This window comes from Ooceraea biroi, chromosome 8 (assembly GCF_003672135.1).
Source record: "Ooceraea biroi isolate clonal line C1 chromosome 8, Obir_v5.4, whole genome shotgun sequence".
NCBI lineage: Eukaryota > Metazoa > Arthropoda > Insecta > Hymenoptera > Formicidae > Ooceraea > Ooceraea biroi.
In genome coordinates, this window is record NC_039513.1 from 4,186,876 (window position 1) to 4,213,348 (window position 26,473).

The following is a 26,473-nucleotide window of genomic DNA, read 5'->3' on the forward strand; positions in this document are numbered from 1 at the left end:
TAAGTTTACGTCACTATTTATTTTCATCGATGTATCCGTTTGAAGAACAAGTTGATCCTCATTTATGAGGAATGTCAAAATCAAAACATTCCGACAAAACATACTAATAAAGCGTTATTTCGTACATCTTTTAAACGTAAATTTCATTTAATATAAAAATGTATTTTTTATCGTTTTCATTTACATTTAATCTTGTTCAATAATTTTGTGTCATGAGTTCCGTACTTGTTTTAAGCTCCTCTATAAAATTATGGAAAAAAAACATACCGAACCTATTAAAAAAATGAAGGTGACCTTGATATCTTCGAAGCGCCTCCACCAGGACAAAAATTATTATCGCCATATGTTAGCCCTCTTCGTACCGTATAATTTTGATTACATAAATTTTCCTCTGGACCTTATAAATTAGAAGATATTTAAGGTGGTAATAGTTATTGCCTCACCCTGTATATTTGATGGTTCCTTGTTAGAAGTATGTCTATCTTTTAACTTTTGTACGTTTGTCAGAGCGTTGCAGTCTTTTTGTTTTTGTTGTTTTGCGTTTATTGATAAGTTTATGTTCCTGCTTTTTAGAAAGTGACTATTAGACACTTGATAAGGATCCTAATTTGAGGTCGAAACGTAGTGTCATCAATATTTGTTCCACCAGTTTTGGTCGTTAATAAAGAAGAATTATCATTAATGTATCAAAGCACATATAAAAATTATAAATTTAATATTGCGATTTGAGTCAAATCTATTATATTAAATTAATTTATTTAACGTTGTTTAATAATAAGCAGAACAATTTAGGTTTCCAATGCAGTTAATACGTTCCTCGTTAAATGTACAACTGACTGTACATGAGGAGCTTTTATTCGTGTTATAAGAATTATATAGTTTTGTGTACAAGTATTTCTGTACAGAAATACTAAAATATTTTATGCTTTACAAGACATTAACATCCATAAGAGACGCGTGTTTCCATGTGTTCAGCATAATGATTAAAGGGGTTTTAATCTGCATAAATGCAAAATAGCATTCTGACTCGCGGCTATAATATATTCACGACCAGAATACCGTAATAATTGGAACCGTAAAATGCAAAGTGACGTATATTTATTTTTTAACACTATATGTGTGAATTATTTGCCAACTGTTATTATCTATTTTACTCAGATCCCATCTAAGAACACAAAATTACCAGATTTATATAAAAAAAGATTATTTCCCAATATTATATCTGAAAAATATCACCCTTTTAAGAATTATAGTACGTGACTTCAGTTAGTGTCAAGTTTTCAGCAGAAATTCAGTTGATTCATATTTCTTGGCAGTAAAATTATGCCGCTATTAACACGATTTGCACGATCTATGGCGCAAAATTCTTATCATGTGATTCTTATTCTCTGATCGCTTTTTCCTTGAAATCGTGCCGCGAAGGCGAAACTATCGGAAACAAGGCCGCATCGCGTCGCCGGTCATTCATCGTACTCCTGGAATTCGTGTCAATCGCTTGTAATCTGGACGATGCGGAGGAGCTAAGCTCGCGGGGCAAGAACTCGTGCAATGTGCCATGAGTTACGTCATTTCACGCATTCGCCTCGTCATTCCGTACCACGTCATCACGGTACCACGTGCTCCACGAATATTGACCGTCATTGTCCGATACATTGCGCACGTGTGACTTATTGCACGATACGATATACACTTGATCCCACCGTTCTCGTTTGATCAAAATTAGTCCCCTTGCCAAGTCAATGTCAAGGTGTCGGTCGACCAGTTCCCACGGTCGCGGTGAGCGCTCATTGATAGACATCTTCGTACGCTATATATCTTCGTACGGTCAATGAGTAACATGTCCAAGTGCTATTTCATCGAAAATTCAGGTCGATATCTGACCGTCTTCCATACGCGACACACGTTTCACAGCATGTTATCTTATTAATATTGCAAACCGCTGGATCCTCATTCCTTTCGGTTGACATACAGCAAGGAATAATTAATAAGAAAAATCTGCATTCTTCATTTTTCACAGTTTGTAAAAAGGTTTGAAGGAATCTTTGTTTTATGAAAAATTGATGTTTCCTTATAATTGTTAAATGAAAAACAGAATGTGCTCTCGAAAGAGAGAAAGAGAAATAAGAGAAATTATTTTAATAATTACTTTTTTCATGAATACTATGAACAATAAGCAGTCATTTACTTGTCATTGACGCATTGGACGAGTATAACGATCAATTTTTAATGACTTCCATTGGCCACAACTTGATGAACGTGTAATTGACTCAATTGAATGCAATAAACATCGATTAATCTCGCGGCTTGTTGCTTTATCATGTTGTCATTACACATGACATGCATGCGAATAGTTCAATGTGTATTAATAACTCTAGCTGTTTTATCTCTTAATTAACAAATTATTATTTACAAGGCAATGATAAATCAAACACCAGTTTTCACTTCATTTATGTCGCCTTTGCAAGAAACAATGAAAACGCCATTTTTAATTGTTCTGAGCAGAAAATATGCAATATTGCTTGTCAGAAACATCGGTTTGTCATTCTTCCAATTATGCTTATCTAAGTATTATCTAGTCACAAAAGCAGATCAAAGATATCAGAGTTTTATCTAATCCAACAGCTCTGCAGTCACGTGGCTGAATTCAGGTGAATAGATCAACAAATGCGATTTAAGCTGCCTTTATCAATATAATATCTGAGCGCTATTGATGTTAATATTAAATAAACTCACTTTGAAGAAGTTTGATTTCTACGCACTTCTCTCGGCACTTATCATATGATCGATAATAAAAATTTCTGTTACATTTTTTACGCTAACCATGAAAACAAACATATAGATAAAAATACAGTGAATGTTCTTTTATCAGATGAAAGAAATTAAAGTACTCGCTTCGCAATAGGAGACACAACAACGCAAAAACGATTGAAGACTGCTTAATACAGCTTGCATGAAATTTGATTAAAACTCATGTGTATCCCGCCCACTTGTCTCAGACGAGAAAATCGGACCGTTAGCATAAAGTGCTACGCGCGAGGACACGTGTTGCGCATTTTAACGTAACATTCGTCCAAGAAACATAACGGACGTTTCGTCGAAGGGAAAATTCGAACGAGGGCGTTGGAAAAGATTTGCATCGTCGTCGGAATCGCAAAGTGTCAATCAAGCGAGATCAAATAATCGCTCACGCAGGAAATAAGCGCGAACAGGAGCGATTGGAAATCAGAATGCTGGAGGGGCACACTATGCATGGGGGAAAAAGATTTTCGTAAGAGAGGGAAGGGGTAGACTCTCTTACAGGATTCATATATACGAGCGAGCGCATGCCAGCCTTCGCGAGTCGTATCGTGCACTCGACCGGTTCGACGTGGTGAACGTTGCACCTTCCTTGTGTTTCACGTGGAGGACATTCTGGAGGAAAATTATCACGGACGTGTGGATATTTTTCACCGTAATTGGTGTTTCTGATGCAATGGTGTGCTCAAGTTTTTACGCGAAACGGCAGAAAGGTCGATCATAATGATCGATTATGGCGAATTACGAGTTGTAAGTCATGTGTCGAGTTGTGAGTCAAGGTAGAGACACGCGCTACTTATTACACGTCACGAGTTCACGTACGTTTTATCGTGCTATTAGTATATAAATAATGGGAGTATAGTTATCATGGATAAGTGATTTGTTATTCGGTACTTTTAAATTTTATGACTTGTAAAATCGTTTCGTATTGATTACGTCACCGGCATTCGAAAATTTGTAGAATCATACGCAACGCGACACTTAAACGTATCGTACTCTTTTCCGATTTTGTTGACTTCATCTAGTTTTCAACAAACTGTGACAAATTTGTTTGACTGACCTTTAACTACTTTGGCCTTTTATATATGCACCGGAAAAAATAATGTTTGCATGCGAAATGGAACGAAAACGTTTCAATGAAGCAATATACACAATTATAATTATGAACATAATTATTCATAATTCAGAAACTGGAAATTAATGCGCTATTTTCTAAAGAGTCATGTTTTCTTAGGTTTAAGCTCTTAATACGATTCGGTCTGTAACGAGGTTTCATGAAGCTTTCATGAAAGCAAGATCAAGTTCCTGACTGTTGAACTTGAACTTTGAAAATCACGGAGATATCGAAAGTCAACTGACAAAGCTCTGGTTTGAGATTAAAGTCGAGATCATCACTTGGCAATCGCATTCGTGAACAAACTGGATTCTCTGTATGGTGCCGAGTCTGTGGTCGGAAGTGTTTGCTCACCGGGATGAAAACCACGTGCTTCTAGATGTGACACAGAATCGAGAAATCCTTCAGATCACAGTTTTCCAAATGAGATTCCAAATGCGATCGTTAGCAATACAGTGGTATGTCTCTTCACTTTATTTTAAACGTTGTAATTTGATCAATTTGTTGATATTAATCAATGTGATTATATTCTAGTTTATTCTTAATTAAATTTTTACTTTCCAAACCGTTTACATGGTATTTTCAATAATATTTCACGTACTATGAAGCAAACAAGAGTAAATCATTGTCACTCACAATTACGCAAAGAAAAAGCTTTACTTGTCAATAAATGGAAATTGTGACGCAGACTTTCTCAATTATTGGTTACCTACAAGCAATGCATATTTCAACGGTTTCTAATGGAAAGCTTCTCGTTACAGAGAGACGATATCGTGAAGTTGGTTGCAACGCGCAGAGATTGGACATCTCTGTATCGTCAACGGTAGATTTTAAACTGTCGCAGTTGAGCAAAATTTGACAGGTGAGTGAGCGTCGCGTCGCAAACTTTTATCGGTAAATCAAGGGTAAAAATCGGTAGAACGCGACGGAATAGTCGTTATCGGTTAAACCGACTGAAATAACGCGACGATAATAATAAACGACGTGTCACAGATAGCAATGAAGATAAGCCAGACAAAGTAATGAATTGTTGCATTATTATTCACATCCGACTTGCAACTATCGCTGACGCGTCAATTCTGAAATATTTTTCTTAATCCAACACAGCTGACATAAATCTTAATTTGTCATCCACTGTTTTTTTAATTTGCTATCCACTGTAATTCGTACGGGATATTTCATGCGTACGTGTTGCCGATAATGAAATTTTTATCCCACGTATACACTTATTGAGGAAACGCTGAAGAAGGATGTATCTATCACACTAAAGTATCGTTAAATGATCCCTACATGACGGAGATTCGTGGCGAGGATTTTGCACCGCATGAATTTACGACAAAGCGATCCGTCATTTTCGTCGATCGTACAATGATTTAATTTCCGTGAAACTGGCCGTGAAATCAAAATCGATCCGCTGAAGGAGGGAAGGGGAACCGTCCCCGTCACCGGGTGCCGCGCAATCGGCCGTCGATATGCGTGCGTTATTTGAAACCGGGAAAAACGAGGACGTCGAATGCGGTTGCGAACAAACCGTAAGTCATTGACACGAACACGACATGTGCAAACAAAACTCAGGCCACCGACTTTTGTAAGTTTCTCGCACGTTCAGCGATTCCTCCGCGCGTGATCTTTCCTTACTATAAAGAATATTTGCAACTTGATCTTCGAATGAACGTAAGAAATTGAACAAGATGAAAGAAATCGCGACGTGACTATCGCAATGTTAATTAAGAAATTAGCTGAAGTCGATCTTGCTTGAATAATGATCTTCTGACTTGATATAGATCAAAGGATTCACTGTAAATTGTTTGAATACGGAGAGGAAGGAAGTGTATATAAAATTAATTTGTAATTTCTATTTCATCTCGGAACAAATGCTTTTTTTAAAAAGTCGCCGAAATAAATATGCTGTAAAATATGTTCATGTTATAAAATTAAAACGTAATGAAATACTTGAATGAAAATTTTTAAATATATAAGGGATTATTTGTAATATTATGATGAATATAATACTTCAAATCTCGGATTCGATGCTACATTGCTACATATACTATATTGATGTTTGTGGGTTAAATTGTAACATGAAGTTGCAGTATAATATTTTATACACGCGTATATCTTTATGAGAGAAATAATAACATGCACGATTTTACATATACGAAAAGTAGTCGAAAAGTTGTCGAATAGAGAAATACTCTTCATTCAGTCAAAGATCTCTTCGATCAAATAAAACTCGCTATCGTTATCACGTCACGCATTGCACAGCGATATTTTACACAATGTAGGAAGGAATCAACTATTATCATTAATCTTTGTCAGTGCATGTGAACATTGTCACGTGCTTAACCATGTCTATCGGTCGCCGTAAACCGTTATCACAGATAACATTCCAAGGCAGAATTATTACAATATGTATTTTCAATATTTGGTGACGTGTATGAAACGTTTTATGTTTTATGTTGTTATAAAAACAGGCAATACAAATTTAATATTCAGTACTCGGTTAGTGCTTGTACTAAAAACAGTATAAGTTTCAGCAATGCTATGAAGTTTTCTTCTTTTGAATTGTAGCAGAATTAATGTTAACAATTTTATCCGTTTCGGCATTTGTTGATATTACGTTTCAATGGTTACGATATTCTCGAATCTTTTGTGAAAAACGGAATAAAATACTAAAATTTCAATAAAATCATTTATACTATTCCGCGATAACTATCAAACATGTGCGTGACAAGTCACTGAAAATAAATAATTCTGTATCGGCGGAAAAAGGCCAACGTAGCAGTTCGTAGACACTACAAAGAAGCGTACAATTGTTTGCATCAATGCTATACGCCGCGCTTCCATTCGTAAAATTCATCTGTGATTCACAAGAATCACGTCTTTTCGTTTGCACGAATCGATTGTACAAATTGTTTATGTCACGCTTGCAAAGAACGAGAAGAATCAGCGAAATGCACATCATGATCATTCTTGCGAATGCTGGCATACCAACCAATATTAATAGACCCGCGTGTATGTGAATATGGGCCAGTCATGCCGATTGATTAATCCACAAGTGCGTCGATATTGATATTAAAACTCAATAAATTACGAATTATTCATGAATGCGCGTCGAATCGGGCACGAGGGGCAGTCAACACGCGAGCTTTTTAACTTCTTCTAGTACTGGATACGGCGCTTTTACCGATGCCGCGAAATAGCGACAAAAAGCACGCATATGGTGCATCGCGCAAATACAGTATTAACGATGCAAGTTGTTTTTGTTGAAAATTCCGCAAAATCGCCTACAGCATATCATAAACGAAACTCCGCCATTCGCAACGAATGGAAATTTCACAATGTATATCCAATGTGTGATGCAATTCGATGCGATTCGATGGAAGGTACTTTGTTTGTATCCTATCATAGGAGCAATGCGAGAGGCGATCAATGAAACTGTGCTATGCTCGGCCGAATCGACAATGGCTTCGGCTCTCTTGATCACTCAAGGTAAATGGACAACGTTGGTGATAAAAATGTAATTAATGTTCGTGGCATTCGGTTTTGATTAGCGTAACATAGCACCATGCTATTGCATGAGCTGCTGATATTACGGTCGAAGAATTTTCTTGGGAACACACCCCGAGCTCGAAGTATCGATCGCACGAGCCTTCCCGCGGATTCGAGAAACGAAATATGATTATTATTTTCATAAAATTCTTTGCAGAAAAAGGAAGAAGAAAATGATTCTAAATTAATTGAAAAATCTAAATATGAAAAATAAAATGGTGGAGGAGTAAAACGTGTATAGTTGATAGTAATTTATTGCTGATAAAGAGCAAATAATATTTAATATTTAAAATTTAATTTTTATTAATATTGCAAAGTTTTTTTTTATTCTCGGCGACAAGGAACGTATGCATTATACAATATAATATTTATTGGATAGCATTAATTATTTCACGAGCGCAACGTGACATCGATCGATCATACCAGACAATGCCTAATATCAATGCACCTGATTCACGGAACGATATGTGTCATAAATGAAACAATTATGCTACAAACAGGATTTCTCACCTTAATCGACAGCCAGACACATTAATATCATTAATTCCGTAAGATAGTTGATATGATAATGCATTTAACATGTTCCAGACTAACATCAAAATTTAACCACGGATTAAGTATGACCAGACTGTCAAAAAACATTTCTTAATTAAAAATCTTGATCTTAAAATATCAATCTGAACTTGAGGTGATAAATCGATAATACATAAATACACATTATATACAGAAATATACTATCCTAAAAATTTTGTATTTTATTTATAAATGTTAGATTAAAGAGTTTGCTTTAACGAAATATTAATCATTTTTATTAGCTTAGTTTAAACGCGCTTTTAAAAATTAAAAACTTTGTCAAATTACGCAACCAATATTCATCAACACGCTGGCAGTTTATTAGTTCAAAAGTGACACAACGTTTCGACCACGACCTGGTCCTTTTCACGTGTTATATATGTCTTAATCTAAAGATACAAATTACACAATATATAAGATAATGAAAAACCAAATACACAATATACAAAATAATGAAACCAAATAAGGACATTAACGGACTTACTGCCTGAGAAAGACACAAAGGCGTACGAAATAAATAAGAGACAAAGCGAACAGATCGCGGTGAGAGCAAGTACACAAATGACATTAGACAAACAACAATTTGTCAAATTATTTTCTGAATTTCGCTTTAGTCTAGCTCTAGAGAATTAACTGGGATTAATTACAACTGAAAATCCTAATTTAAAAGAATTTTACTTAAAACGTAATAATATAAAAATAGGATTTAGTAATATATAATAAGTAAAATAAATGTAAAAAAATCCTGAAAAAATGCATTCAGTATATATATATTCGTTAAAGAATCTCTAGTCAAAAAATAACGCTCGTTGATATTCAAGCTAAAGTTTTGTTATAAAACATCTTTTATTGTAAAATCTAACTTTCTGTAATTTATGTCGGTTGCACCAACTTAGTACGGATTTTATGTCATCCCCATTATCGCGATTGTTAAATAAAATTACAGCAAAACGTTACGAAGTTATAAGCACAGAACGACGATAATTTGACCGTTATAATGAGAAATATAAATACAGCTTAATGCACAGCCGCTTATTGTACGAGGATATCGGACACTCGACTGCACGAATTAGTGATTCGACGGAATGGGATAAACAAATGGCGTAATTAAATATTCACTCTCGTCCCGCTGGTTTATAAATTCGACCGGATTTCGTTCCGCCAACAACATACGACGACACCATTTTTATTTATTTACGCGATGACACGTTACCAGTCGTGAGCGGAAATTGCATATTGCCTATATCTCATCGCGCACACGCCATACGCACCTATATTATATTTCGCATTACATTGAATTTTACAGCGCGGTTCCATTGCGCGAGCACGAGGATATATTTATTTGAACACGCGCGCCGCAATTAATTCGATTATCTACTTACGCGTTATGTATGTGCGCTTTGGTTATTAACTGTCATAATTTGTACGCCAGGAATTTCTACTTTACACTTGCCATTTCGCCAGCTAAAGAGATAACTTGCTCGCAACGTAACACACAAATGTTGTACGCACAAGATAATCCTAAAATCAATTCACCGAACATTGAGATACGTATTTTTTGAACATTTCAAATCAATTGTTCTAAGTAAAAGTGTTGTAAAATAGTTTCGCTTAAGAGTAATTTTTCTTATAAACGATTGAAAGCTTTTTTGGACTAAAAATGTGCACTAATCATAAGGAAAATCAAATCGAAGAATGCAACATCATATGATTTGCTTTATAAGCACATTGTGCATATTGCAAGAATATTGCTTTGCCATTTCTCATACGTTTCACAGTACAGTTATATGCATATCATCTATTAAGTATTTACATATATATCAATAAAGAGCTTATAATAATCATGGAAACAAGTATGAGACCGCTGATATTACATTTTGAAAACCTCAGAGTATTTATGAAATAAATGATAATGCATTCTTATCTTGTCGATTAAGTGTCACGAAACAATGTGATCTCGCTACCATCACTTCAGTAATGACTAATGACAAATTCAAGATAAAGTTTCCAAAATAAAGTTAAATATGCAACTCGATCATATTAACATGTAGTTTTGTTAATCAATAATAAGTAAAATTTGGAAGAGTGAAAATATTTTTGTTTATTTGAAAGAAGAATAAAAAATATAAATGTATTTCACATTTAATTATAAATTAATTAAATCTATACGGTTGTACTAATGGTAGTATACTCGAACTTTTATTAATTTCAATTAATTAATTTTATTAATTAAGTAACATCATAATTTTTAATTAATTAAAATTTTAATTTAATAGGTTTTATATCCACACATTCTTCCTCATTTTATATTATATGTTAGATTTCATTTTTATAACCAATAACCATAACATCACTTCCCATCTCTCTCTTTTTATTTCCTGTCATTTTTCAAAATTTTATAAAGTTTCACAGGCTGATTTTACGATATCATAAATTCGTAATAGAAAAGAAATCGAATTGGAAATAGACGAAATCGTAAAATAATAACAACGAATATATATTTTATAAAATTAAAACAAAATATTGTATAAATAAACTGACACCACTAAGTAAAAATAAACTGAAAGAGAAACAACATGCAAGAGCGAGAAAAGCAGTATCATTTATATTTCTATAATCCAGTTTTTCCCAAAAACAGATAATATATGTACGTATGATATGAGAGTTACAAAGCAATACGATTAACAGTCTGCATTATTATTATTCCCAAAAATCATGTATATTTGTCGTTCACAAGGTATTTAAGTAATGATTTATTTTTTTATAGAAACTTGGAATTGTATCAGATATTAAAATACCTTCTAGAACGATATATAACATATATTTAAAAAGGAAATGAAAAAATTGTAATGAAATATGTTATAAAAATCATTATATTTTCGGTAGTTCATGTTTTAATAATAATAACCTAATGTATCCATTTTTCTTGCTGTATGAAATATAAATCAGTAATCTAATATGACTTTATACATCATTTTTTAAAGCTTTTTTACTTTTTTAAAGCATCAGTGTATTTTTATATCTAAATACATGTTACAAAATATTAATAATTGTCTTTATATTTGATGTTTGGATATGAACGTTAGGAACTTGGTGTAATTGTTTGTTATTTAAGAACTGTTTTCTCGAGTGCTTCACGAAATCCGATATTGCGACAACGATCAAACGCGCCGAACGATGATATTAATATTGGAAACCGGATCCATAATACAGGGTAGACCAGCAAGGAACTCGTAAATTTATGTCGATAACCGATTAAAACGTGCAAGAAAAACATGGGGTAATAACAAAATAAATCACGCTATACGAAAATATAATAAAATAAATATATGTATACAGGAGAAAAGAGAAAAGGAAAAGATGTGAGAGATCTAGCTTGCAATACGTAAAATTATAAAAATATTTAATTGCAGCATTGACGTGAGAAACATGTATACATATTAATAATCATTCGCTTAAATAATATTGTTTGCTCTCATAGTAATCTCAAGATAAAATTTATTATCAATCGGGAACGTAAACGCTTGTCGAGAGCCATTCCCCGTGATAAGAAATGTAAAGATATATCAGAAACATTATAAAGGTTTTGACGATATTTTCGAAAAGCGAGCCACTGTCGTATCACTACGAAAATAATTTCGTAGTGATGCTCACGGCGTGTCTCGCCGCCAGCCGTGAAATTCACGCTTCGCGCGATGGACAAATGCCCATCAATATTCATACGATAAAAGCATCAGTGCTCGAATTTCGACGTAGCTATTACAAGCTATTTTCGCGACTGCTCCGCAGAATCCTGTGGCAATTGTATAGTTATTTTCGTAGGAAATGACAGGATGTGTTATAACCCGTTGCATGTGCACGAGAATCGACTCCTAATAATTCATAATGCGCGGCTGCGCGTGTGACTGTTGCACGCCGGTTTGTTTTCGATTGTACGTAATAAATTATGGGATCAAACGGAAATTAATGAAAGCTGAATTCCCTCTTTTTCGCGACTGTAATTCCGCGACTGCGGCCACTGAACGGAGAAAAATTGCGTTACGATGAATATTGCCGTTCTCCGTATTGCGGGAACGCAAATACGTTATGAACACGGATACGACGCGAAACTGAATTCTCTCTTTTCAAACGAAAATCGTGATTGAGAGAATGCGGCTACTAAACGAAGGAAAATTGCATTACGGCAGTCGAACATCGCTCTCCCGCTGCATGTTATTGCGGGAATAAAATAATTATGGACACGATGTAGAAAATTGGATAACTATTGCTTCATTGTGTGAATATTTAAATTGTTAAATAAATTGCCTGAAATAGACACAGCGACACAGTACAAAATTATATAGTGTGTTAAAATTAACAAAAACTTGATTATATTAAATCCTCGTATTAAAAATGTTTTTTCCACAGACTGTAGGCAATTATTATATAAATATTTTGCACCAACTAATTTCATATTACAAGATAAAAGATGAAATAACCATCGTTCACACGTTGGACCGACATCACAGTTTTCCTCAGCAATGATTAATAATAACTTGCTACCTAATTCACATTTTAACAATTGAGATATCTAACACTAGATAATTTAATTATTTCGATCGGCATCTAACAAATTGGAAAAGTTGCGATAAGTGATAACGCCGACATTATCGTTATATAAAAATCACCTCAGAATTTCTCAACGAGCAACGTTATATATGTGTTATTATATGTGTTTAGTCTCCGACGATTCATGGCGCATCTTGAAGTCCGAGAACGCAGAGGCTCAGTAAGTGTAAGTCGGCGGTGAACGGCCGGTCGGTCGCGCGTGCAACGCAAGCTTCATAAAAGTAGAAAAAAGAACAGGAAAACGGAAAGTCTCGATAAAAATCGGGAATAGAGCCATAAAAAATTTCTCGACGGCGGTCAACGACGAGCGTGGCGGCGGAGAGCAGACGGCGACCGTATATTTCGCGCTCCATCGATCGGTCGAGAGGACCCCGAGCGAGCGACAAAAGCCGGTCGGCTGAGCGGCGGCGACGAGCCGCGCAGAGTATTTAAAACCGTTTAGCCGGCCAGTTAATTGTGCCAATAATTCCGCCGATGGAATAATAATGCCGATGCCGCGCGTCGAGCCGTGCGCGCAAGCGGCCCAATAAATCCCGGAGAGATTCAGACGGGTTGCCACGAGTTGTCCCGACTTGCACGCGCGGGGTAAGGGCTGCTACGCACACCACGTATAATGATATAGTGAGCGACGCGTGGTTGTAATGTCGACATTTTACCTTAATTTATCACGGTGAACACGAGAGAGCGAGTGGGTCTCCTTAAAATATTCTCGAATATGCGAGAAACGCGAAACGTTCTCCACCTCGATGACGTCCCGGCGGCAAATATTAAAAAAAAAGAATTACGCGCCCCGTGGATAAACTTACGGTTGCACATAACAAGTGTATATTTTCCACTGCCTGATGCTGATCTTATAAAGCGCGGTTCTTAGTTTGATTGCATAAAGCCTCCTAGGCGAAATCCCGAGTCGAAATTTTTATCCTACATTAAACCTGCAAGTTTCATTCAGTTTGGAGAACCAATGTAGTACTCGAGATATAAGTGATTAAGTCCTTCTTTGATACTACAAACTGTCACTTATTGCCGCTTTCTCCGTTGTAACATATGTTACGTATTCTTTGAGTAAATCTTCTTAATTTCAATAAATTACGATTGTAAGTAGTGCTGATAGTAATTCCCTTGTCGCGAGTATTGTAAATACAGATACAAGTAAAGTAGGTAAGTAAAAATCTTGAAAAGATGTATAATGAATTATAGTCCAATATGAGTGTATATACCTTAGCAGCTATTTTTTAAGTATAATAAAATATAATATTGTAATATTTAATTATATATATATATATATAATTGTATTTAATATACGTTTCTTTCATGATTATTAGTCTACATAAAACAATGCATACTTGAAACTCGTAAGATGAAAATCCGGAAACGGATATGACCGCGTCAGCATTTGCATCATTATAGTGTTATGTCTGATGTCTGAAATAATATTAATGAGTCGTCATGTCCGATTATACTTCCTAATCAGTGGCGAACGTTCAACCCACATAGGAACGCGCACGATTAAGTAATTGACCGTGATAAGAAATTAGCATGAAACGGACATTACGTCGACCGATCCAACAAGAGGGCTCGGTCGGAGTTTAATCTTTAATTTATGATAATCGTTATTATGCTCGGTCATCTGGAATTTAATTCTTACCCACGCGCAAATCGTTCGCGGTATCGTAGCGCAAATTAAGGAATAATGCGCGATAGCGTACGGGGTAACATTGTCACCTCAACAAAGTAAAAGCTCGCTTCCGGTATCGCGTAGTATCGTTAACGCGATCGTTTGCTATTCTCGCACTTAATTAAATTTAGTAACGACATATACGATAGAACAAATTTAACTAAACGAGGAATAAATGGGCGGATATTTTTATCACCCGTATTTCTGCCTTATTTTTGTGAAATACTGTTCTTTTAATCCGACTCTAATTAGGATCTTTTACTGTTACGTGAAATTACGGTTTTTTGTATTTTTTGCGTATTACGCGTCCGTATCTGGACCAGAATACATTCGCACTACGTGTTGGGTATCAAAAATAAAGGTTCTATTCTCTCTTGCAAGCGTCGTTACATCCTAGAAAGGTATTTTTCAAACTCTTGCGCGGCATCGTGATTTGCAGTCAGAAGTATATTCTACATCGCAAATCAATGTATGCACATAGCAAATAAAACAATAGTGTTTCGATATTGGAAACGTACCATATCTGCGAGCACTGATGATAAAAGTAAATTTTTCTCCATTAAATTACAAATACACTGTCGACTATAATGTGCATCCCGATTAATTACTCAATTTATTAATTTTCCTACAGTCAAGCTCATTCATTATCTGAGTTAAGTCATGATGTTCTTTTTTCTACATAAAATTCTCTCTTTTTATCACTTTTATCACGCGAATTTCCTTCGGCACGCAAAAGTAAATGTCTCTCGTTCGTCTTCGTCACTCCGTTCGACATTTCATTCTCTCTCTCTCTCTTCCTCTCTCTTTGTCTCTTTCTTTCGCTTGCGGAATCGTTATCGTAGCCTCCCTATCTTTCTTCTATTCTTTGGCATACGTGTCGGCCTTTCCGCAATCTCGGTGGAACTTCACCAAGACTTGACCCACTAAAGCGTATTAAGTTTATCGTCGACTAAGCACTAAGCGCGAAAACACAGAAAAGGAAAACAACGAGTCAAATATGTGAGGAAACTGGATAGAACTAGCAAACAAAATCGCGTGAATTTACATTAACCACAGTCAATTAAGTTTTAACTAAATTTTCGCTTACTGATCGTTTACGAAAACGATAATTGCTGGCTGAAATGATCTAAATGGTCAAATCTGCCGTGGAGAACGATTCTCTTGGGCTTCTAATTAATTAACTCTACACAGAAAAAAAGTAAGTGTCACATCAAAACTTATATACTTGTATATATGCAACAATATTTATAATCTTCGTAAAAGAATTTAATAATCTTGAATTTCAACTATATTATAATCTTATTTCAATATTATAGTTGTCACCTGAAGAATACAATATAATTAGTTTCTCGACTAGAAAATGCGTCAAATACTAACGGAATAAGATCGTGGTCGTGGAGGTAAGAGACGTATTTTCACGTTGACGGGATTATATCTTATATCTATTATTTATTATATGCACAATTATCACACTCTACTAAATTGTTAACCTCCACGCGAAGACAGCCGCGCAATGGTAATCTAAACTGAACATAACGCACAACGCGAAAACAGTTTGAAAATATGTTATTTTCTATTTAACATTGTTTCCTTTCTATTCAAGAAAATTATTCTTAAATAATAAAAATATATTTTTCTTGATTGAACTATACAAAATTGCTTTATTCAAAAATTGTTTTCTTCGTTTAACGTGATATAATTTCATTATTTCATTTTAGTTGAAATTCAAGATTATTAAATTCTTTTACGAAGATTATAAATTGTTGCGTATATACAAGTATATAAGTTTTGATGTGACACTTACTTTTTTTCTGTGTAGCTATTGCGAGCTGTAATTAGTTAAATTTTCTTTTTCCATCTACGTTATTACTATGGATTGTACACGATATAGAAATCACGAAAGTACAATTATATCAGATGAAATTATTCTCTAGGGAAATTTGTTTGTACTCCGCAAGCACTGCATTTAGTGCTTTCATCGTTGCAATTTAAGATAAGTCATATTGGTTTACGATATAATATATCACTATCGATGAATAAATGTCGAATAGAACAAGGAAATTTTTCATGGTTGAAAACTCCCATCGCGAGAGTCTTGCACATGGAAATGCTTCTCTCGCTTTTAAGAAAGTAATGATTCAATATGAACTTTGTAATGTCGTGAAAATTTCTTCTCCAACAAAGTTTTCCACTATTTTCAATGCGAGTAGAAGCTGTCATGCATTTTAGGGTAGCATGGATTATTTGGAAGTCTAGAATGATAACATTATTGCAGAAGCAACAAAAGGAGATTAAAGCGAGACGAGAAAAAAATTGAATAAAGTAGAAAAACACGTTTTCGTTGAAAAGTTTACTGTGCGTGAGATAGATCAAAATAATTTATAGTTATAGATATCTTTTCGCTAATCTTAACGAAAATGTAAGAAAAATATTGTGATTCACAATTTTTGGATTGTATGCGATATCGAGTAGAATTTTATATAACCTTGTTTTGCAGCAAAAAGGGAGATTACATTCGACATATTTTCAACTTTATAAATTCCCAGTCGTTTTTACAGGAGATTAGAAGACTTATTGCAAAAGGCACTTGATATTGCATTATCTTACTGGCGTGAGTTTGTATCTCATATACATGTTACATCACTGTTATTATTCCATCTACATAAATTTATGCATTAAACGGGGGAAAAATTATATATATTTTATAAAAATTCTGACGATTCCTGTCTATATCAATACAACTGAATCTCTCTAAGCAATTATTCTACTCTTTCAATTTCTTCCCGCCAGAAAATATTCTAGCCTACTAGAGTCACGTGTTCGTGTTTACGTGTTATCGTTCCTTATCATTTTAACCTCCCACAAAACGTATCGAGGTTGTTGTGCTTTCGTGAGGCTAAATCCGTGTGATATCGTGTAGTTTTCTTTTTTTATTAATGTCACGGAGCATTCCTTACGGTGTAACGGACGCCGTCGTCGTCGTCACCGTCGTTTGAGAACTGACGTTGGTAATCGGAGCAGTTCGGTCCACGACACCACAAAAGTGTCACGAAACAAACGCCGTGATGCGATCTGATCGCTGATGACATCATCGGACATCATCGTGGCTGATTGACAGTCAGCAGGATGCAACAACAGCACACAAAGTGTCGTCGTATCATTACAGGCTGCTGTGATAACCTCACGCGTTTTAAGGTTAAGCACGCCGCTCTCCCGTGCGTTCCGCGCTGGCCTGCGTTCTACGTGGCATTCGAATTTTAATTAATAGCAGGCGGCGCAACTCGCGCACAACTAGCGCGCGTTATCGCCCGCAACTCGCACGTGACACACGAAAGATTGCGGTGATAATGACGATATTGAAATAATGACTACAATAACGTTAGCTCATTCTCCGTTAGCGAGCGATAATGTCAGTCTAAGCACTGTGCACAATATTGTTTCAGTCAGCCTGCAACATGGCCTTGTTGCGGTATGCGTGGTTCCTCATATTACCAGGTGAGACAAAAGAGACGCAGACGCGTATGTGTTAACTAGTGTCTCTTGTTTTACTGTGCATTATAATGCTCCTTCTCATATTTGCAGTTTTAACATGCGTTCAGGGAAAGTTTGATGTGTCAACGAAGGATCTAAAAGTACAGCTCAATCAGTACGAGTCGTTCAACTTATCTTTGACGTGAGTAGCTTGTAATGATTGTTGTGTCACACTACTATGTATATCACCCAGCACTTAGACTTTTATTGGCTATTAATGCGATGACAACATGGGTAATTGTGTCGCTTTTAGGGGCATATGTGTGTTTGCAACACTGGCAACATGTTAGTAGTAACTCGTGTCTATAATGGTTCAAAATAAATTGAGCAGGAGGATGAGGATTTGTAGCATGCCAGCAAAAAATATCATAAAACCGATATGCACATATTTTATTACCTTCACCCACATTTCCGTACTTGCATCACTTAATCATGGCATGTTGTGGTGATGGAATCAATTTTATCATATGCTTCAAACATGTAGATAACACAGTAAGCTGATTAAAACTGACGCTGTTAGTGGACTTTACACTTTATCATGTAATTGTGCTTAACAGTTGATTGACTTCTTACACGCCTCAGATTCATTTATGTTGTAATACATTTTATGTTAAAAGGTAACAGTTGCTTGTTTGTTACCAGAGTAGTATACCATGTATCTCGTTTTGCAGGAAACCTTTACCTCCCACTAGCAAAACTGTAATAGTCACATTTGATATACAGCATTCGGATTTGATATGTACTAATCCGTCTGGTTTTAATATTACTGCCGATAACAGAAATCAAACAGAATGGGTTATTCATGTAAAAGGTCTCAGCGCAGGCCACTCAGTTGTTAATACCAATGTGACGCCTAGCGATATTACAGAGTGAGTATACACGAGTATATGCGAAGAAATTTAATTTCAAAACTTTAACAATTGCTATATGTATTTTCGTGTATTATTAAATCTCTCCACACCCCAATCAGCTACCATAGTTTGATATACAGTACAGCTGATGACAAATATGTTTACGTTTGATTGTAAATACTCATAATCACATCATTTGCACAACAGTAAACAACATCGAGCAGAGACCTATGGCACTGATATCACCTTTATCTTCCCAATGACTAATCCCGAAAAGATTTCGATTAATATTACGTTATATATTATATTACACGTTCCATTGCACTGTGTTAGCTAAGGCTGCACAGATAGCCTCTTGACCTACACTTGTCAAGCAGGCTGAAACTCGAAGTTTCACCAGTCTGTGTCCAGATTTGGAACAGAGTACTTCCTAGTTAAATAGTAGAGTCTTGTCTGAACGTACCTATGCTTATTAAGTGTTCTTACCATTTTTTAAATATTCTTTGTGATGTTGAATGACATTTATAAAATGTGTCAGTGGTCAAATATAGGGTTTAATAGCTGTATGCTTAATAATAATAGATATTTCTAAAATTGACTGAAGTGTTATAAAAAAATATTATAAAAATCTAATTTGGTATTTGCAATATTCGTATAAAACCCGTTGAAAAATGTCTATGTATAAAATTATCATTATACCGCGAGATCAATTAAATAATATCAATTTAAAGTGAGTAAATGTTTAAAACTTTTTTTCTGTTTTCTAAAATACTACATTAAATTCGAAATGCTTCGGTTATATATATATATATATATATATATATATATGACTATTTTAATAGTATTATATTTGCGTGAAAATAACTCTGTTTGCTTTTTTTTTCTTTTTAGTTTCTCTCAAGCATTTGTTAGAGTGACTATAGAAAAGTCTGATATACTTTATCACGCCAGTGCTGTAGTTGGATGGATATATTTTTTAGCATGGAGTATAAGTTTCTATCCACAAATCTATGTTAATTATAAACGTAAAAGTGTCGTGGGTCTTAATTTCGATTACTTGTCACTGAATCTTGTTGGTTTTCTAATGTATGCATTGTTCAACTGTGGTCTCTACTGGATACCTGAGATTCAGGTAAGAAGATATTACTATACTTTATATATTTATATAAATTATATAATTGATATAGAGAGAAAATGAACTCTTTATTCTGAGATAAAAGCTTTGTGTATATGTATATGTACATTGTGTATATAATATTAAAAAATATTTTTTTACATGAACGAGAAATCTTTGATGAAAAGGCAATGTAGTAAATAAGAATTTAACTCTAATTCTATCACATTGCACAATTTAAGGAGCTGGAACAAATATGTACATATGTTTTTGCTAGAAATTTTAATTTAATTTTAAATTAATTTAATTTTAATTTTATTCACCACATAATCAGTTAATTTAATAAAATATTTTCAGAATCAGTATTTTGATAGATATCCCAAAGGTTTGATTCCTGTACAAGTTAATGATATTTTTTTCTCGCTGCATGCAGTACTTGCTACTATAGTGACTATCGGGCAGTGTTTCATTTATGAGGTAACGAGACGATGTTTTCAATTATGCAGCTAATAAAAACGGATATATTCTGATCTAGAAAGATATTAGAGCTTAATTGTATTTATTTGTCCTCTCTCCAGATTGGCAATCAAAGAGTATCGACGACCGCACGTATTATTCACGGAGTATTTGCGACCTTTATATTAGTGTCTCTAATATTAGCGTGTGTCCACACAATTAAGTGGCTAGACTTTCTCTACTATTGTAGCTACGTGAAACTCAGCATAACGCTTATCAAATATGTGCCACAAGCGTTTTACAATTATAGAAGAAAGTCCACTGTCGGCTGGAGTATAGGAAATATATTCCTAGACTTTACCGGTGGCATTCTGTCGATGTTACAGATGATACTCAACGCTTATAACTACGGTAAACACAGATATAAAACTGAATTTATATTTATCTCGTATATGTCGATATGTATAAATCAATTCTTACGTAATCGTCACCGATAACGAATTGCATAATTAACGTAATTGTAATCTCTATCTCAGACGATTGGGAAAGTATTTTCGGGGACCCGACTAAATTCGGTCTTGGATTCTTTTCCGTGGCATTCGATATATTTTTCATAATACAGCACTACGTTCTTTACAGGTATGTATACATGCAAGCTTTAATATTGCCTGTGCTTTGTATTTCGTTGTGTTTCTTCTCACGTGCCCTTTTATCGAATAATTTTTTAGGGATTCCGAACCTATATTGCTAATGAAATAGCGACAGCATGTTGTGGAATATCTCTCATAGCTTTTGTACAAACTTAATAAATATACCATTAATATTCCATGCATGCAGAAAATATAGGTGTCTTCATTAACCCTTTTTTTTTATATTGCACTCTTAGCTGCACGTCGCATGAAAGAAAGCGTTAACTGCATGATTTTACTAACTATTACAACAGTAGTTAATTCGATACTTCATGTCAATTTAGTTATTATGTAGGTGATTGTCTCGATACATTACACAGAATGCATAAATTAAACAATTTTTATACGAGAATGGCAAATCCTTTACTGAATTTTCTTCCTCGTATGTATGTATGTATCAAGAATGATATATATTCCTTATTCTATCGTACCTATTAGTGAGTTATCCAATTGTAGATGTGAGGTAGAGCAAGACTTTGATTTTACAGATATAGCGATGAGAAGGTGATTGACCTGAACGGCAGAATATAGCGACTTCGTCGAGCGTTCCATTACTTTTCCCCAAAATCCATAATCCCCGTCTGTCTGACATGTATTTTTATATTATCTCATGCAGATCCGCACGAGTATTTTATCATTTGTCATTGTCACGTGCAAAGAATTATTTAGGTGGAATACAAAATCTCTAAAATGCGTGCAGTTCACATAAATAAGCCTGCATCAAGAAATCGAGAAATATACATATTTTTATATGGTCCTTTTTGTAGTATCGATATTTATTATGAAAACATTCCGCGAAATATATTTTAAAGAATTATATATGGGTATTATAGATAAAACAATTATTTATACATATTCTATATGTATATTTCATATTAGATAGAGAAATTTATATAAACAATTTATTTATCGAAACCGAACCAAGTTCATAGTTATGCAAATTATGCAAATTGGTGTTTTCGTATCTTTTTAATTGAATTTTAATTGATATTTATTCAATTGTAATTTATATATATATGATTAATTTAGACATATTTTTTTATGTAGACAATATTACGTGATGCAAAATACTATATGACGATATAAAGATAAACCGCATGAAAAGATTTTCTATTGTGGTTCTATTTTGCTGACAAGACAAGAGACTATATGTCATTATAATAAAAATAATGTGCATGTTTCATGCACCTAGTATTCGTGATATGAGGTTTCAGCTATCTAGGTTTCATCATTTTTTCATTATATATAATAGATCCGCACATTTCAAATAATCATAACTGAAATTGTATTATTATGATGTTATATTGTACTATATATTAATATAGTACATCTCTCATACATCAATATCTTTCACTTGGTTATCACAAAAATAAAATAATATATATTTCGATTCTCAAATACGTAGATGATATTTGAAATTGTTAAATTGTACTACCAAATCACCAACAAATATATATTGAAAATGTATATTTCATAAAAGAAAAGAAGTATAAATATCACTTGGTCAGATGCATGAAGCATGTCCTGCGTTTTATTACGTATATCGACATTTGTGCATTAGGATTAATCGTTGCGCGTCTTTCAAGTTGCACGATGGTGAAAGATCCTGCCGCGATTTTCGGGGATATCAATTTGGATCAATATGTGTTCAAATAAATTTCATGGGTATCCCATAGGTACAAATAGACAAAATTATGCCGTCCTGTGTGTCGTTTGAATGAGTGTGTGTGGTTTACTGCCATTAACCCGAGAATAAACATCCATCCTTTTCTTTTATTACCAAAAGATAGATAAGATACACATGGTGCTTAAAACTTTTATTGATAATTTATTGTAAATTGTATCTTTCATGTATCGATTATTTTCTGCGATAAGTAAACGAATTAAAAAAATTGATAGAAATTTACTATTGCTATGAAATCGTCAATGTTTAATTTATAATGTTGAATATTTTCTATATCCTATAGAAATAAGAAAAGATTGAGAAACGTTTTAGACTGTTCTCAAATTTCAAAAAAAAGGTTTGGAGCTCTACGCGTCAATCTTTCTTCGTTGCATTTACTTTATGCAATTTTCACGTATTGAACTGAAATAACTATTTACGTTAGTAATAATATATTTAATTAATTTCATGTTTTCATATTTTATCGAAATAAAATATATAAGACAGCAGATTCTCTCCCCCTCCGCCATTAATATTCATCAAAACTTTCCTTTTCGATGAATACCTCGAGAAAGTCGGCCATGTTTTATTCCCGGGTTAATCAAGTTCGCTAACTCGACTAATTCACTAACACTACAATCTAATGCACCCTTTAAACGGCGAGATCTTCTCTCCGGAGCGCATCGCAGGCAGATTATCGAATCTCCAAGAGCTCTGTGTATGCTTGACGAATATATCGCAATTGCTTTCCTTGCAGGAATCGTGGGGAGTATATCGAGTTACCTGGCCGTTGTCAGGAGGAGCCCGAAGGCGCGTGCAACGTCTAAATACGTGTTGCTTGTCACCATTCTGTCGGAACGCTTAAAGACAATACTCGTCGCAAGTCAAAACACTCCTCTTTCCTCGTCGACCGACACGCTCGGTCGCACATTACATGCGTATTTCGTAAAATAACACGGGCACGCACACGCGGAGAAGCGCAGCGGCCATTGACGCTTTCCCGATCGATTGCAAATCGAAATCTGACTCACCGTCCGCGACGCCCGCCGTTGTCCCGCCGTTGACGTCGAAACACCATGTTGACCTTGAAGCACCTTCTCTCCTTGTGGAAACGCACTGACGTGAATTAACTTAATCGAATCGCACGCAAAAGCACGCAACGTTCGTCCGTGTGTTCGCACCGCCCGAAAGATTGAACTGCTGGGCGTCTTAACTTGTCGCTGCGAGTTTGAAAATCTCGACTCTTCGATAATCGCAATTCGATACCGGCAGCCGATTCGTCGCGCCGGAGCGTCACGTGACCATCTCCATCGCTCGATTGCGCAGAGCTTCAAGTCGCTGCATCAAGTCGCTCGTCTCGTCGAGTCGATCGCTCCGACAGGTAGAGTTTCTTCATTTTTTTTGGTGATATTTATTAAAAAATAGTTCTGCAAACGTGAACTTTTGGCGAAGTAATTCCGTGTGATTATAATTAATGATGTGTTACGTAACGTGTTCGATGTTTTACTTATTCGCACATGCATACTGCAGAACATAACCTATGAAAACAAACGTGATCTTGGGTGATTGAAGTATCTGAAAGAGATTTCGGATTATTTTGATTACTAGAATACAATGGGAATAAAAATATTGCATTAGCGATTCCTAGATATCAAATTTTGTTCTAAAATTATAATTTGTAATAAAGAGTGATACTCTGTTATTAATCTTTGCACGTTACAAATATTTGTGTCTGAAACATAATATTGTAATATGAATGTACATGGAATATTTACGTATTTCAGAATGATCGCTTCGCTCACGCGAATTAGCAGGCGCGCGACAGGCCTGTGCAGAAATCTCAACTGCTGGACAGGGGCAATTACGAAGAAACACAGAGCGATGTACGAACGGACGTATCCTACAACGCTCGTGTTATCAGATGGAAGTAGCATAGACATCGAGTATCACGAACCACGGAAGATAATACTTCTGCCGCAAAATATTGCTGAACTTTCTCCAGAAGACCAAAAGAAAAGGCTGGAGATGCGTAAACCAAAATCGAAGGTAGTCATAACTGAGGAAATTGAAGACAGCTTCGATGAGAATAGGTATCTCAACTTTAAGAAGTGATGATAACTTAGCGTTTCTGAGATCTATGTATACTATGTTATTTATGAATAATTATTTCCCAAGTACTCGCACGAAAGACACTTTTGAGTCTGTTTTTTGTTTGATGTAATTTTATTGCAATTATATTTGTTTATACATCTTCATTATGTATCTCCACTATAAAACGGATATAAATATCATTATACATTTTTATGACGCATATGTTAGCAATCGTCATAATTGTAGTAAACAAATCTAATCATACTGTAATTATCGGACAATACTGTGCATTTTATGCGTGTATATATAGTGCAATAAGAAGTTTCTATATATTAAACCGTTATTCCGCAAACACGGAATAGTATTTGTAATCTTTACAATATCGCAACGACTTGATGACACAACAATAAAAATTGTAATTATACAGAATAATTAATTCTTTCTGTCTCACTAATCGTAAAGATCAATGAGGTCGACATCGTATTTGTTACATTATATCTTACGTAAATACAATACACGAAGTTATGACGTGGAGTTATGAGTTCTAAAGTGCGTAGCCCGTAACATAAAGAAAAATGATAAAACAGTCGTCCGAGTTTTCCCGTGAGCGGCCTTGAACCTGTCTGAAAAAGAAAGTAGACTACGCGCGACGGAAATCAAATCGATTACAGGTTCGAACCGCTTTCGAATAATATTCCTTTCTCAATGGGCAATAATCGTTCGGACAAACTCGTTTTCACATCCGGATAAGGGGGTGGGGAGATAAGGGAGAGGCACTGATGGACGGAGTGAAATTCTCGCGTAACGCGTGTCGGATGTGGACGAATTGCAACAGACGCTTTCATTGACGCTGACTATTGTCAGATAAAGCGGAATAATCTCAACGTCTGCGTTTGAAGAATTAGAAGCACGAGTTTAGGTCACCAGAGATCAACCGCTCCAATTCGACCGATGCGAATTCGTGTTCTGCTTATTCGCAGTTGTCTTATTCGGATTATCCGTATGATTAATGTCGGATAATTGTACGTCTTTCGTATCATTCGTTTCACGCATGTCATTTTAGAGGACTCGGCCGACACCCGCGACACACGCTATCGAGATTACTGGTTATTAGAAAAGAACGTATTTTTGCACAAGTAGCGCACGTGCGCTATCATTTCTGCGGTATGTCGCGTGACAGGGGAGACACGACGCGACCGACGACAGACATGTCGTTTGTTTTAGAGCGATTTCTTCCGTGACGACTTTCTCCGATTCGCGCCTCCGCACGTCTCTGGCACGCACTTTTCGTCGTCCTCGCGCTAACCGTAAATAATTACCGGACGAAACGGCGAATGAACTTTCGACGACGTGCTATGACTGAAAGTTCTAGTCCTCGTGACAGAGGTGCTTATAAGCGAAAGTAATCGAATACTGCGAATATTGCGTTATGATCGCTGACAAGTCATTTGAACTCGTTCAATTTGAGAAGGATGGATAACGACGGGCATATTATACACCTGTCATAATTTTTTCGCATTCTAGATTATATCAGCTACATGAAATCCGAACTCGTATATTATGAATAACATTTACTCGAGCATTCATTTAAATAACAATATAGTTGGAAAGAATCGATAAAAAGAAAATCGAGTAATCTATCTAGTATAAACGGCAAGCGTAAAATTATTTTTTTGGATACTAAACGGTGTCATTTCTATAAAGTTTAAAATATACATATATACATACGCTTACTTGCGCTTACTTATATTTTTAATAAA

The 26,473-nt window shown here is 35.1% G+C and overlaps 2 protein-coding genes across 8 annotated transcripts; both read left to right on the forward strand.

Annotated features, from left to right (window-relative positions):
* Positions 1-3,324: 3,324 nt before the first annotated feature.
* LOC105285838 (cystinosin homolog) lies at positions 3,325-24,549 on the forward strand. 7 transcript variants are annotated; one of them, XM_026972025.1, is made up of 13 exons: positions 3,327-3,546; positions 4,031-4,368; positions 4,672-4,772; positions 12,755-13,228; positions 17,762-17,813; positions 17,901-17,991; positions 18,521-18,718; positions 19,592-19,832; positions 20,172-20,291; positions 20,393-20,681; positions 20,807-20,909; positions 23,895-24,003; positions 24,407-24,549. In XM_026972025.1, exons 5-13 carry the CDS (start codon positions 17,774-17,776, stop codon positions 24,431-24,433), a joined length of 1,218 nt encoding a protein of 405 aa, XP_026827826.1. In that variant the 5' UTR covers positions 3,327-3,546; positions 4,031-4,368; positions 4,672-4,772; positions 12,755-13,228; positions 17,762-17,773; the 3' UTR covers positions 24,434-24,549. The 7 variants fall into 7 exon arrangements, with proteins under 7 accessions (XP_026827831.1, XP_026827826.1, XP_026827829.1 ...); XM_026972024.1 differs by lacking the exon at positions 12,755-13,228 and having other exon boundaries at positions 3,328-3,614; XM_026972023.1 differs by lacking the exon at positions 12,755-13,228 and having other exon boundaries at positions 3,328-3,546.
* On the forward strand, positions 24,407-25,145 carry LOC113562457 (39S ribosomal protein L55, mitochondrial). The gene has a single exon (XM_026972031.1). The coding sequence runs from the start codon at positions 24,408-24,410 to the stop codon at positions 24,732-24,734; it is 327 nt and encodes a 108-aa protein (XP_026827832.1). The 5' UTR covers position 24,407; the 3' UTR covers positions 24,735-25,145.
* Positions 25,146-26,473: the final 1,328 nt, after the last annotated feature.

Excerpts from the sequence above, each read along its gene's own strand:
- LOC105285838 (XM_026972025.1), top strand. The coding sequence starts at position 17,774 with ATGGCCTTGTTGCGGTATGCGTGGTTCCTCATATTACCAG. Across the intron at positions 19,833-20,171 it reads ACTGGATACCTGAGATTCAG|AATCAGTATTTTGATAGATA; the intron begins GTAAGAAGATAT and ends AAATATTTTCAG. Across the intron at positions 20,682-20,806 it reads ACTCAACGCTTATAACTACG|ACGATTGGGAAAGTATTTTC; the intron begins GTAAACACAGAT and ends TCTCTATCTCAG.
- LOC113562457 (XM_026972031.1), top strand. The coding sequence starts at position 24,408 with ATGATCGCTTCGCTCACGCGAATTAGCAGGCGCGCGACAGGCCTGTGC.